Source organism: Catharus ustulatus, chromosome 1 (assembly GCF_009819885.2).
Source record: "Catharus ustulatus isolate bCatUst1 chromosome 1, bCatUst1.pri.v2, whole genome shotgun sequence".
NCBI classification, from domain to species: Eukaryota; Metazoa; Chordata; class Aves; order Passeriformes; family Turdidae; genus Catharus; species Catharus ustulatus.
Window position 1 is genome coordinate 103,822,783 of NC_046221.1, and position 13,827 is coordinate 103,836,609.

The 13,827-nt window shown below is 39.0% G+C and overlaps 1 protein-coding gene across 1 annotated transcript; it reads left to right on the top strand.

The window, feature by feature from the left end:
• Positions 1 to 208: 208 nt before the first annotated feature.
• Positions 209 to 10,485, top strand: DSEL (dermatan sulfate epimerase like). Its single transcript, XM_033063653.1, has 2 exons — positions 209 to 267; positions 1,055 to 10,485. The coding sequence occupies exon 2, from the start codon at positions 2,009 to 2,011 to the stop codon at positions 5,657 to 5,659; it is 3,651 nt and encodes a 1,216-aa protein (XP_032919544.1). The 5' UTR covers positions 209 to 267; positions 1,055 to 2,008; the 3' UTR covers positions 5,660 to 10,485.
• The last annotated feature ends 3,342 nt before the right edge of the window (positions 10,486 to 13,827 follow it).

Below are 13,827 nucleotides of genomic sequence, written 5' to 3' on the forward strand. Positions count from 1 at the left end.
GCGCTCGCCGCCGCATCTCCCTCTCCATCAACTCCTGGGAGCTGCCGGCGGAGGGCAGGGAGCAGAAGTTGCGGCCAGCCCGAGTGGAAAAGTAGCGGCAGAGCGGAAGAGGCCGAAGCCGAGCGCAGCCCAGCCCGGCCCAGCCGAGCGGGGCCGGCGCGGCAGCCGCCACCCGCAGCCCCCAGCCGGGGCTGGCCCCGCGCCCCGGGCCGCGCCGGCCGGAGCAGAGCGACGCAGCCCCGCGGGATCCGGCGCGGACCCGCCGCGGTAAGACGGGGCTGGGCTCGGGGGCGGCGGCCCCGCGCTCCTCGCCGAAACTTGTCCAAGTTGTGCGGCCCCGGCGCGGGCAGGGGCGCGGCGGCGGCGGGCGCCCTCTGGCGGGCGCGGTGTGGGCGGCGCGGCGGGGCCGGCGGCTCGGTCCCGGCTGCCGGCCCGGTCCCATCTGTCGGCTCGGTCCCATCTGTCGGCCCGGTCCCGGCTGCCGGCTCGGTCCCATCTGTCGGCCCGGTCCCGGCTGCCGGCCCGGTCCCTTCTGCCGACCCCGTCCCTTCTGCCGGCTCCGTCCCTTCTGCCGCCTCGGTCCCATCTGTCGGCTCGGTCCCATCTGTCGGCTCGGTCCCGGCTGCTGGCCCGGTTCCGTCTGCCGGTCCGGTTCCGTCTGTCGGGTTTCCTGCTTCCTTCCCCCCGCAGATCTGCTCGCCTGGTATAAATACGCGCATGCTTTTATCTTAATTCGAGCTGAATTGAATTTCGGTGGCGTGTGTCAGATTTATTTCCATGAGTAGCTCCTGGTAGCGTAACTGGAAAATATTCCCTGAGACCTCATGTTCACGCTGGAAATGAGAGCTTGTGTAGCCGTCTGAATTGCCCTTTTGCCAAGGGTAAATTTTGTGGAACTTTGAAAATGCTCTTTCTTTTATTTTGTGATTTCCTTAAAAGAAAAGGTAAATTAACTCATCTTTCCTGTAAACTTAGAAGCACTTTCTTAACCAAAGTACTTTAAATATGTTCTGACATCTACACAGCCTCAGAGAACTTTCGTTTGTTTCCACAGAAAGAGCCTACATGCGAAGTGAAAGGAAACCTGAAACTCCTCTTCTTACAAGAAAGTTTTGGCTTTCTGCCTCTTTCACATGTTTTCCTTTTGCATCATAATGGAAGGAGCAGGATTTTTTGAATCATCGTGGCCAAATTTGGGCATCGCTAGCTGAAGAAAAGATTAAAAAAGACTTGAAAATATGTCAACATGACTCTTAATTCAGATGCATCTTTCACAGAGAGGAGTAGTGGTTGAAAGCGTTGCAGTTTCATCAAAAGGATCTAATGGAAGATCTATGTTGATTTTTTTTATTATTGATTTCCTTCCTGTCCATCCATGAATCCCAAACGAGAAAGATGGAAAGAGTGTGTAAGGAGATTGAGAAAAGGCGAAGAGTAAAGACAGTAACTTCAGTTTTGGAGTCAGTTTTGGAGTGTTGTATATTCCCTATTTTATCAAATCTAGCACAGTATTTTGAATAAATTTTATAATTTTGTGATCAGTGGAGTTTTTGTCAGCTCTAAAAGTGGAATTTGGACTGATTGAAAGCTTTAAGCTTTTTGAAAAAGCAAATGTATGACTCCAATTCCCTTTTCAGATCATGCTTTTCAGGTTACCTAGAGATAGTGTTTCAGTCTGTTACTGTGCAGTTGACCTGAGCTTTATATGCGTATCTTAGAGATTTTGCTTTTTTCCTTGATTTTAGTGCTTATGCTTGTAGTGTTGTATTTGAGAAAAGTGTGAACAGACAAGGCACCTGAGATTTAACTTTTCAAGAGCCTTGTCATTTCAATGTTGTATCTCAGATTACAAGTAGCCTGAGCCTTTGTTGTAATGCACAGTATACAATACGTCTTTTCTCATAAAAATATGCCTTAAGATTTTTTTTTTTTAACAAACTGGATGAAAGTTTGAACACTGTTTTGTGAAGAAATGTATGTCTGGGGAAGAAGAGCTGCCTAATGGATCATGGCTCTGATGGTCACGGGGCATACTCTATTTCTAGCATTAATGGTGTTTGATGTCTTCACTTTTGAAGAATCTGTAAGCAATTACTCTGATTGGGTGACTTTTATAGAAAATGTAGATCAATATGAAAAACAGCAACTTGAAGGTCTTAGTGCTGAGCAGCAGCTGAAAAGAACAGTTCTTCATCCAAGCTTGTATTTCGACGCTGATGATGTTCAGGCACTGAGGCAGAAGGCTCGTACAAGCCATTTGCATCTCTTCAGAGCCATCAGAAGTGCCGTGATGGTTATGTTGTCCAACCCTTTATACTACCTACCTCCACCCAAGCACATTGATTTTGCAGCCAAGTGGAATGAGATTTATGGTAACAACCTGCCACCTCTAGCTTTCTACTGTTTGCTGTGCCCTGAAGATAAAGCTGCATTTGATTTTGCCCTAGAATATATGGATAGAATGGCTGGTTACAAAAACTGGTTGGTTGAGAATGCACCTGGAGATGAAGTGCCACTTGGTCACTCCCTAACAGGATTTGCCACTGCTTTTGACTTCTTGTATAATTCACTGGAAAATGAGAGAAGGCAGAAATACCTGGAGAAGATACGGTCTGTAAGCGAGGAAATGTATGAGTACTCCAAGGTTCGTTCCTGGGGAAAGCAGCTTCTCCACAATCACCAAGCAACCAATATGCTTGCTTTGCTTATTGGGGCTTTAGTTGCTGGAGTGGATGAAGGATCTCAGGCAAATATTTGGAAACACACTGTTGTTGATGCGATGGAGAAAACAATGTTTCTCCTCAATCATATTGTAGATGGGTCTCTGGATGAGGGAGTAGCTTACGGAAGTTACACCGCCAAGTCAGTCACCCAGTATGTTTTCCTGGCCCAGCGCCACTTTGGTATTAACAACTTGGAGAATAACTGGCTGAAAATGCACTTTTGGTTTTACTATGCCACCCTGTTGCCAGGCTTCCAGAGGACTGTGGGTGTTGCAGATTCTAATTACAACTGGTTTTATGGTCCTGAGAGCCAACTGGTTTTCTTGGATAAGTTCATCATGAAGAATGGAGCTGGTAACTGGCTGGCACAGCAGATTAGAAAACACAGACCTAAGGATGGGCCAATGGTGCCATCCACTGCACAGAGGTGGAGCACATTACATACTGAATTTATATGGTATGCTGCTGAAATCACTCCTCAGCCACCTCCTGACTATGGTACTGCTAAAATGCATGTGTTTCCTAACTGGGGAGTTGTTACTTACGGGGCTGGATTGCCAAACAGTCAGACAAACACCTTTGTATCCTTCAAGTCTGGGAAACTGGGTGGACGTGCTGTCTATGATATTGTTCACTTTCAACCCTATAGATGGATTGACGGGTGGAGAAGTTTCAATCCAGGGCATGAACATCCCGATCAGAACTCCTTCACTTTTGCTCCCAATGGACAGGTGTTTGTATCTGAGGCTCTTTATGGACCTAAACTCAGCCACCTGAACAATGTCTTGGTGTTTGCACCATCTCCTACAAGCCAGTGCAACCAACCTTGGGAAGGACAGCTTGGTGAGTGCGCCCAGTGGCTGAAGTGGATTGGTGACGAGGTTGGAGACTCAACTGGAGAAATTATAACAGCCTCTCAGGCTGGTGACATGATGTTTGTGAGTGGTGAGGCAGTATCTGCTTACACATCAGCAATGAAACTGAAAAGCGTGTATCGCATTTTGCTGCTCTTGAATTCTCAGACACTGTTAGTAGTTGACCATATCGAGAAGGAGGAAGATTCTCCTGTTAATTCAGTCAGTGCCTTTTTTCATAATCTTGACATTGATTTTAAATACATACCCTATAAGTTTAAGAACAAGTACAATGGAGCTATGATGGATGTGTGGGATGCCCACTACAAGATGTTTTGGTTTGATCATCGTGGGAGTAGTCCTGTTGCTAGGATACAGGAGGCTGAACAAGCTGCTGAATTCAAAAAGCGATGGACTCAGTTTGTAAATGTCACCTTTCCAGTGAAAAACACGCTTACAAGGATTGTTTACCTTTTCTATGGGCCGTATGTCAATGTTTCTAACTGTAGACTCATGGATAATGCAAAATCTGGATTTCAGATTTCTCTCAGTGTCAACAACACTGAAAATACCATCTCTGTTGTGACTGAGTATCAGAATTTAAAGGCAAGGTTTGATTACCTGGGTTTTGGTGGTTTTGCTAAAGTAGTTCATGAAAATAAAGTGACCAAATTTGGCCTCGGTACTGAATCTGTGAAAAAAGATATGAAAAATAATAGGGTAGTTTTCCCGTTTGGATTCAAAGCGAACGTAATTGCAGGGCTAATTTTGGGTGTCAGTTTGGTCATACTGGCTTTTCAGTGGCGGTTTTACATATCCTTCGGTAAAATGTTGCGTTGGATCCTGATACTGGTTGTCACACTGTGGTTAATTGAATTGGTGGATGTGTGGAGCATGTGTACTCAGCCAATCTGTGCAAAGTGGAGCAGTGACATGACAAGGCCAGAACGTGATAAAGGCAATAAAGCCAAACAATTAGAAGGAAACCCCGTTGTTTTGCCAGATGTTATCATTACTTCGCTTCCTACTTCTGGTGCAGAAATTTTAAAACAGCTGTTTTACAATACCAGTGACTTTTTATACATCAGGATACCTACACCCTATATTGAAATTCCTGAGACTGAATTTGAAATTGACTCCTTTGTAGATCCATGCGAATGGAAGGTTTCTGATGTCCAGAATGGTAATTTTCGTCTTATCCAAGGGTGGCTCCAGTCTCTAGTTCGAGACACAAAGTTGCATTTACAAAACATTCATTTATATGAAGCTAGCAGAAGTAAAATTTCTCAGCATGCTGTACTAAGCAAAGACAAAAAGAAAAGGTCCAAAAAGAAAGAATCCCTGTCAGAACAAAGAAACAGGGCAAGAGGGAGTCAAGAAAAAGATGCTGAATATATTAGGGAACTGAGAAGACATCTCATCTATTATCCTAATGCACGACCTGTGCTTAGTTTAAGCAGTGGGAGCTGGACATTAAAGCTTCCCTTCTTTCAGGAAACCTTAGGACCATCTATGAGAGCATTGTATGTAGTGAGGGACCCACGAGCATGGATCTATTCAATGTTGTACAAAAATAAGCCAAGCCTTTACTCTTTGAAAAATATTCCACAACGCTTGGCTGCAATGTTTAAAGGGGAGAATGGTGAAGAAAAATGTCGTTTAAATGAAGGCTATGCCTCTGAGTTTGAATCACTAAGAAAAGAAATTTCAAATTCTAATTCAAATGCTATTTCTGTGTTGTCTTATTTATGGCTAGCAAACACAGCAGCAGCAATGAGAATAAACAGGGACTTGCTGCCAACAAATTATCAGCTGGTCAAGTTTGAAGATATTGTGAGCTTTCCTCAGAAGACAGCTGAAACAATTTTTACCTTTCTTGGTATTCCTCTTCCTCCTGCTAGCTTAAACCAAATATTATTTGCCACCTCCACCAGTCTTTTCTATCTTCCTTATGAAGGGGAAATTTCACCAAGTAGCATTCATGCCTGGAAACAAAACATGCCCCATGAAGAGATTAGACAGATCGAAGATATCTGTTGTTCACTGATGGACCACTTAGGATACCCAAAGTTTATAGAATAAATGCTGCTGGTCAGCAGAAATTTGCACTAATGGTCTCTGACTCCCAATTTGTGGATAAATTTTAGATAAGTTTGTTTATTCTTGTAAAATGTGTACAGTCTGCTACTTTCAGAGAGATTATTTTAAGAAAAATGTAACTGTTCTTGAAACTGTGGAAGGAATTCTTTTGCTTGTTTTGATTTGTTTTGCTTTAAAAAGATATTGTAACTACTTTTGCGGCCTTTCAAGAAAAGCTGTGCGAACCTTTGCAGAAGCACCAGCTGGGGCCTCTATAGCTCAGGGGATTAGTAATAGAACAGAGAGCTTTTCACCTCCAGCTCACCAGTTTGACTCCAGCCCAAATGGTTAATTCCAGAAAGTGTTTACCATTTGAGGATTGTATGATGGTTTATATGAAATTATACTAGTCAAACTGGTCCTGTTCCCAATGGTGATTATTGGCCCCCTTGGACAGGTTTACTGATGCATTCTGTCATTGTATCACTGGTCACTATAGTGGTACAACATAAAAATAAGCTGAGATTTAGGGCTGTTCAGCATCCCCTTAGTGGGAGGAAACAGAACATTCGAGTAAATCTAGTTTCTTATTTAAAATGTGAGCAGAAAGGTCCAGGACTGGAATGGACTCGGGTATTAAATCTCATTCTAGGATATGGTTCCTGCATGTCAGAAATGCGATACTCAAATTGAGGTTTGATGTTTGACAAATAGAAGTCTTAATTCTCCATTCCTGGCAATGTGGTACCCTTTGTGAGCCTGAAGTAAATTACCTGGAGAAAAAGAAATGGGATGAAATCTAGGAAACTAACAAGATCCCTCAAATGAGCAGTTAAATTTGTGTAGCTTTGACCTGTCTCAACATAACCTAATTTTGAAGGTTGTTAAGATATTGACTTCTTGAACTGTTTTATTCTATACCTCTTGTCTTAGAGGTTGTGCAAGGATTTTCTCTTTTTGAGTGAGACTCTTCCATCTTCTTTGTTGTGACTCATTTCTCTGCTGATTTTTGTGCATAATTTCCCTGTGACCAGTGCAGCTATGTGATGCCATTGGCAATGGCTTATCGGTGATGTCTGTGTAAAATGCAATCTGAGATTTAGAAGACCTCAAATAAATCTCTAGCCCTGTGTTGCTATGGAATGTTTTGCTTGTCTGTATAATGAATTTCTGAAGGACAGCCATTGCTAAACTCAGGTCTTCTGTCAGAGAGGGGAGAGATCTGAAAATCACCTGACCCTCAACCACCTCGCATTTGAGTAATGTTTCCCTGAAGCAAACAATTTCTAAAGTTGTCTGATTTTTATCGTAATTGGTGTTTCTTTAACATAATGCTGTGATACGATTTTTGTTTGAGAACGAATAGACCTGTTAGGATAGTTGCATCTTTGTCACAGCTTATTTTCTTCTTGAGTCACACTCTTTGTCTGCGCATGCCCATTAAGGAAAAAAAATCCCATTTCCCAATTTAACTTGCTCAGCATTCTCTGGAAATGCATGCATACTGTAAATGTCTGCAGATGTGTATATCAGATCACAAAGAGACATCTATTTCCTTTACCATCTGTTTTTTATTACAAGTGGAATTGTGTTGAAATATGCTTCAATTGGTTTGTGGGAGCTGGAATCAGAGCTTGTTGTATTGAAATATGTGTGTAATTGTTATTTATTTGGGTGGTAAGTGTTGGGCAATGTCAAAAGGGCAGTGAATTTCTTCATAGATATTACAGATATCCTTGCTGAATTTTAATATAAACGAATTGTTCTTTTTTCTTCCAATCTTGCCATTATGTCCCTGTCTTACCCAGCTGTTTTGTCCCTCCCATATGTACATTTCATATCCTTGAGATATCTCATTACAACCTAGATAAAAGTACCTCTTTCTCAGACAGTCATTAGTATGGCAACACAGGCCTCTACCATGATAAAGGTATTGATAATTTGTGGTCTCACTCACACTAAATTACCTGTCATTTACTAGCAGTGCCTGTATTTTCCCTTTCAAACCTGTATTTCACCCTTCATTAGGTGGAGTGCCATGTTAAAGGAAATATTAAACAAGTTAATATACATTGACATTTTAGTGAAACTTTTGTTTCCAAGTATCATTCTCTCAAATTGACTTCTCTCTGCAGCCATTTTTGATTATATGGTAAAAGAAGGTATTGATGTCTGTACAGTTTGTACTTGACAGAATAAATATTCAGTATTTACTTTTTATTTCCAGGATTTACAATCTAGAGTCGGAACAAATAAAAAGAGTTTTCTCTGTCAGATGTTTTAGGGCAGCCAAAGGTAAGATTTTGTGGATATACAGAGTTATTCTTAAAATTCTCTTCTATTACTAGAATTTAGAAGAAGAATGCTCACTACACAGACACAGACATTAACCTCCCCTTTCTCCATGTAGTGATGTTTAAGACTGTCAATAAACTTTGAGAATTGTTCTAATTTTTTCAAAAGCATGTCTGATTAGGTACATTGTATTGAAAAGTGTTCTGACACTTTCATTTACACTTGCATAAATACACTCATGAAAGCTAATCTCAGTTCTTTACTTTCTTAAATTTTTTTTCTTTTTCTCCCTCTGTTAAATGTGGATAATTATTTGTGGTATATTTTAGTTTGAGCTGTCGATTATGATACAGCTAAGATTCTGATGTCTTTTTAAAAAAGGCAGGATTTATTTAAATGCTTATTTCTAAATCATATTTGGAAGCATAAGAAAAATAAATACCAAGGAAAACATTTCAGTTATTTACTTTGTAAGTAAGTGACATTGGCCTTGGGGAGATGCGCATAGGTCATGGCATTCAGAGTTCTATCAAATAGGATAAATCTGTAGTCTCTGAGCATATCTAAATGCCTCTGTTGCTCTCAGTAGGCTTTTTCCAAGAGCAGCACCTGTGGCGATGATCCTCAGTCCCTCCACCGTTTTTGCACACAGCTGGCATTCAGTCCTCATCAGATTTATGTTTGAACAGTTAATTTGTCAGATCCAGAGTTTAATTTCTGTAGAAGATCCTCAATTATGTAAAATATATGGCGCGACTCATTTGACAGTGTAATACTATTCTGTTAGTGCTAAAATGCAATTCAAACAAAAATTGCTTTTCAGATTTTATAAAGTTATTTATTGTAAACTAATTTGTAAAGCCTCAGTCATGGATCAGATTTATTTTAGAACTGTAAAAATGGTTTCCTTTGCTGTTGAAACATAATGGTATAGCTGGTAGCAAACTCCTGTCCATCCTACAGTCAATTACTAGTATTTGAGAGACTATTTATTTGCTGAATGTAAACCTGCATTAACTGGAATATAATACTGCATTTCCTGAAAATATTTCAAGTGCACAGTTCAAGATAAAGGATGAAAACATGTTATCAATATTTCTGTAAGTTACAAAAATTACGCCTTTTGCAAGTAGCCCATATGTTGGGTTCCATATGTTAAAATATTTTGTAATTAGAAGCTGTGATACTTGTTTAGGGGACTTAGTAATTTATCAAAATTATTTCATTTTATTTATATATAAATTTTCTTCAAGCGGATAAGTGCTGGATCTTAACAGTTCTATGGTCAGGGCAACATAAGCTTTCATTCCTTCTTCTATACTCCTTTTTAGTTTTGGTTCAGACTGATTTGCTGAAATCTCAGGATAAATGGGCTTTTTTCCAAAGTGAAGAGCCTGTCTGGAGACTTACAGTCTCAAATAGCATATCTCAGTGTGAAATATGGACTATGAATTATGGATCAAATCTGTAAATTGTGAGCTGTTCAGAATTAAACCATAAGTGGAACAGTGTCTTGGGGACCTCAGTGAATGTTGTGGCATTGATTTCAACAGGAACAAAATACTGTTATCTACTGTCATAGATAACAGTTAGTTATCTGAATATTAGTCTGAATAGTTAGTCTGAATATTCCAAAATAGAAGAAATGACAGAAAGTAAATACCTTAAATGATGATTAAAGATTATTCTTCTTGATATTTGGTGACAAAAAGAGCTGCATTTTAATAATTTTAAAAATATAAATTGCTCTGTAACTAATCAAAACTACTTGTAGGTTGCCTGATAAATTTATAAGCCCATCAAAGGAGGTATAGAAACAAAGAGATATTAACAATAATCTACAAACCACAGTTTTCAAATTTCAGGACTTTGATTTTCTTTAGTGAGGAGACATTTGCTGGTACATGATCAACACTATTCTTGTAAGGGATGTGAATGGATAATCTCACACTGTCTCCGAAAACACTTCATAATGGGGTAGTGTTGTTTCAGGTTGCTGAAATGATGCTGTTTTAAATTAAACTACATCTTTTTGAGCAGGCAGTGTGCTGAGAGTTATATGTGATGGAGGAGAACAAAGACAGTCTGATCTCATTTACAGAGAATAATTTCTGAAAGCTTCTTCGTTTATGGTGGTATAAATTCAACACTTTGTTTACTGCTTTTACTGAGAAAGGTATTGTGGAGTGTTAAGAACATTACCTGAATTAATCTATGTCACATTAAGTAATTTAACATTCACACCTAAATGAGAAGTCTTGCCACCCTAGAATCAATGGAAAATGAGTGTTGCCCTCAAAGGTAAATCAGACATTGCTGCTATCTTTTTAAGTACTCAAAATCCAGGAGTGGTGAAACCCTTAATTTAGATGCCCACTGACAGGTCCAGATGAAGTAGGATGAATTTGGATTTAAATGTGTATGGTCTTACACTTAAGTAGATATCTGTGTCTGAGCAATTCCAGTGTATACACTGTCCAAACAAAATTTTCTGAAACATCCTGCATAAAATAAAACTGTTGTTAGTAAAACAATACACATGTGTTGTCCTCTTTTTTCTTCTATATTATTTCACCACTTCAGATATCACAAAACTTTGTGATATGGTCAAGTGTATGTATTTAAAATTTTAAAATCCTACTGTTCTTGTTTATTTTGAATATGGGAACCATTGTTGTCTTTCAGAAAGTATTGGCAGCAAGACCTGATTCTGACTGCCCTTGAAAGCACAGTAGGTACATTTGGTATTAAGTGAAAGACCACACAATTCCTAGAACAGAAAAAGTGATTTCTCACCCAGTTTTTTGGGAATTGGACAGCTGGTGCAATCCATAAAATAAAACATAAAACACAATTTGCAAACTAGTCCTCTTCTAGTTCCTGAACTATACACAGGAGTTTCTTCAGAGTCAGATATTTGGCACAGAAACCATTCTTAAATGTAAGCACATAAGCAAGTTGCAGCAGCCATAAATGTTCCCATGTGCTTATTTTTCTTTCTAAAGACTCATAATCAAGTAGAATAAATTAAGCCCTCTGGATGTTTTTTGCTGAATGTGGGCTGTCACAGGCAGTACCTACCAGGTCCAGAGGCACAGGTAGTTCAGCCTCGTTATTGCTGCGAAGACCTGTGACCTACAGGAGGTGCAGCTGAGCTGCATCTAGTCTTCTGCACCTGAGTTTTGCAGGTTTAACTGGTTTTTTGTTCATTTAATTTTGCAGATTATGTTTGGGATATAACTTACAGGAGCAAGACACTGATTCTCTCTTTCCTGTGAAATTCAGCTTTCAGTTATGAAGAAAGGGTTTGCATGCTTTTAAGCCTTTTTCACACAATATTTAACTGTGAAGCAGATAATTTTTTTTTGTTTTTGTTTTGTTTTGTTTTGTTTTTGAAAGTTGGCCCAGTGCCTTCTCTGAATGGTTTTGCAGTGGGCAGTGCGTGCTTATGCTTTGTAACTCATCCTAGGTCATGTCACGACTCATAAAAGTAATTTTTATTTTAATCTTCGGAATCTTAAACCCAACTTTGGCTTTTGAGAAAGTTACGTGGAAGCTGCCTATTACGATGGGAATAAAAATGTGTTTTCTTAGAACAGGTTGCTGTTTATTGCAAATTCTTTAACAATATTGGTCTCCTGCTATTTTCTGAAAGATTGTTCAAAGCGAATATACTATGTACAAAGCTGAGAAAAAAGTAATACCAGGAGCATGATAAAAGGCAGGCTGTCAGGTATAATAAATGCACACTTGTATCTGTGAAAACCATTAATATTTTCACTCTTAATTGATTTCCTAAGAGACTAGTTGTTTGTATTTACTTTGGGTTTTTTTTAACCTTTTTCTGTTTCCATCCTACAGCTTGCCTAAAAATAGACTTTTTTTCCTGTGTTTCTGGATTTTAGTTTGAAATGTTGATTCTGTTGCATTTTTGGAATGTTTGTTATATTTCAGGACCTTGAAGTCTGTTCTCTTCATAAATTGCATCCTGCAACTGCCACTTGATTTCAAGAAACATAATCTCAGAGGTAGTGAGGTATATAGGTACACAAAAATGAACTGAGTAGCAGGAGAAATAAAATGTTACATTGCTGAAGAAACTTTAAAATGTGTGTTGGAGTATTAAGATCCTAATGAGCTAACAAATCATGTGGGAACAATATACTTTATTATTCATTTTAACTGATCAGCTGATCATTGTCTGTTTCAAAGTCCCATATGAATACTGGTGGAAAGTGAAGTTAGGAGGAGGTTTTGTTTGTCTATATGTATTGATTTTTTTTTCTTCAAAACACTGCTATTCTTTTGTATTCCCAAGATGTGTTCATTTGCAATAAAATAGCTGTTAACCAATGCAACTCTATAACAAAATTTTTGATACCAAAGGATGCTTTTCAATAATAGCTTTACCTGCTGGGCATAAATTCAATATTGATGGTTTCTCAACTGCCAGCATCCTTTGGTGACACATTTGAAAGAAAAGTTTACTTCTGTAAAAATGAATTATTTTGCGCTAAAGAAATGGACCACATTGTTGCTGATCAAAATGAGGTGACATGAGAAACTTCCTATTACAGACAGAATACTTTCAGTTAGCCATGATTAAAATGAGGTGACATAATCAGATCTTTAAAAATATGAATGTAGCTCTCATCTATTCCTCAGCCTAATTACTAACCTTCATTATTCTTATTTGCAGGCTTGGCTAAGGTGAATTTCCTTCTATTTGCTGAAATAAAAGAGTGAGCCTGCATGAAGATACCCTGGCTTTGTTGATATGCTAGGGTGTTTTGAAGTTGCTGTCACTTCAATGTATGTCTGTATTTCTCAATCACTCTAGGGTACATTTGCAAATCCTGTATAATGAATGATCCTGTTGATTTCAGCATGCAGGAATTTACCTATTGGTATTCTATCCTTTTCTGACAATAGCAATGTCTTAGTACCCTTAACACATGAAGTGAATAGAATGATTAGTAAAGAGCCAGGCTAGACAATAAACAAAGATTTCTGGGTTTCATGGTTCACATCCTGTTGGGAGTGTTTGCCAGCAATCTGATTCATCTGCATTTAGCTCAGCTGGCTCTGCATAGCAACAGACTCACAGCACCCTTTGAAGAATTTCTCTTGAGAAATTTATAAGTTAAAGGTAGTTTTAAACAGCTAAATTTGTTTATCCTTCCTTTAAGGCCTCTTAATTTAATGTAGGTGAAATTTTCTTTCTGATTTAAAGGTGCGAGGAAAATGAAAGGAAAAAAATAATATTTCCTTGACAGGTTAATAAAGATACAATTTTTAAAAAAATATTCAGATGTTATTAAAGTTTAGAAAAAAAAATCTGTAGGGTCAGTTTGGCAAAACTGCTATTAATTGTGTTGTAAAATTATTCCTCTTTATGCTCTATAGTGTGTCCTGCCAGACAGACACATGTATGACCAATTTGATTTTGTTGCATTTCGGAAACAGAATCAGCTAGATATGCAAATGACTTTTAACTGAAAGCAGATGTGATAACCTCATGAAAAAGTGGTCTTAGATATTTAGATACTTTGTAGTTTCTCTTGTACCTAGTGACTTTTATTTCATGTTTTCAAAGGTGACTTAACCAGTTCCCTGGGCAAGCTGCTCCAATGCTTAACAATCCCTTTGGTAAAGAAATTTTTCTTCATAATTTTATCTGGCAAAACTTGAGGCCATCTACTCTTGTTCTACCACTTGTTATTTAGGAGAAGCAACTGAATCCAAACTCACTACAACCTCCTTTGAGATAGTTGTAGAGAATGATTGTGTCCCCCCTCAGCCTTCTTTTCTCCAGCCTCAACACCCCCAGCTCCCTTAACCACTCTTCATCAGATTTGCATTCCAGACTTCACCAG

Bases quoted from the DNA above. Each gene is read 5' to 3' on its own strand.
- DSEL (XM_033063653.1), top strand. From the start codon at position 2,009: ATGGCTCTGATGGTCACGGGGCATACTCTATTTCTAGCATTAATGGTG.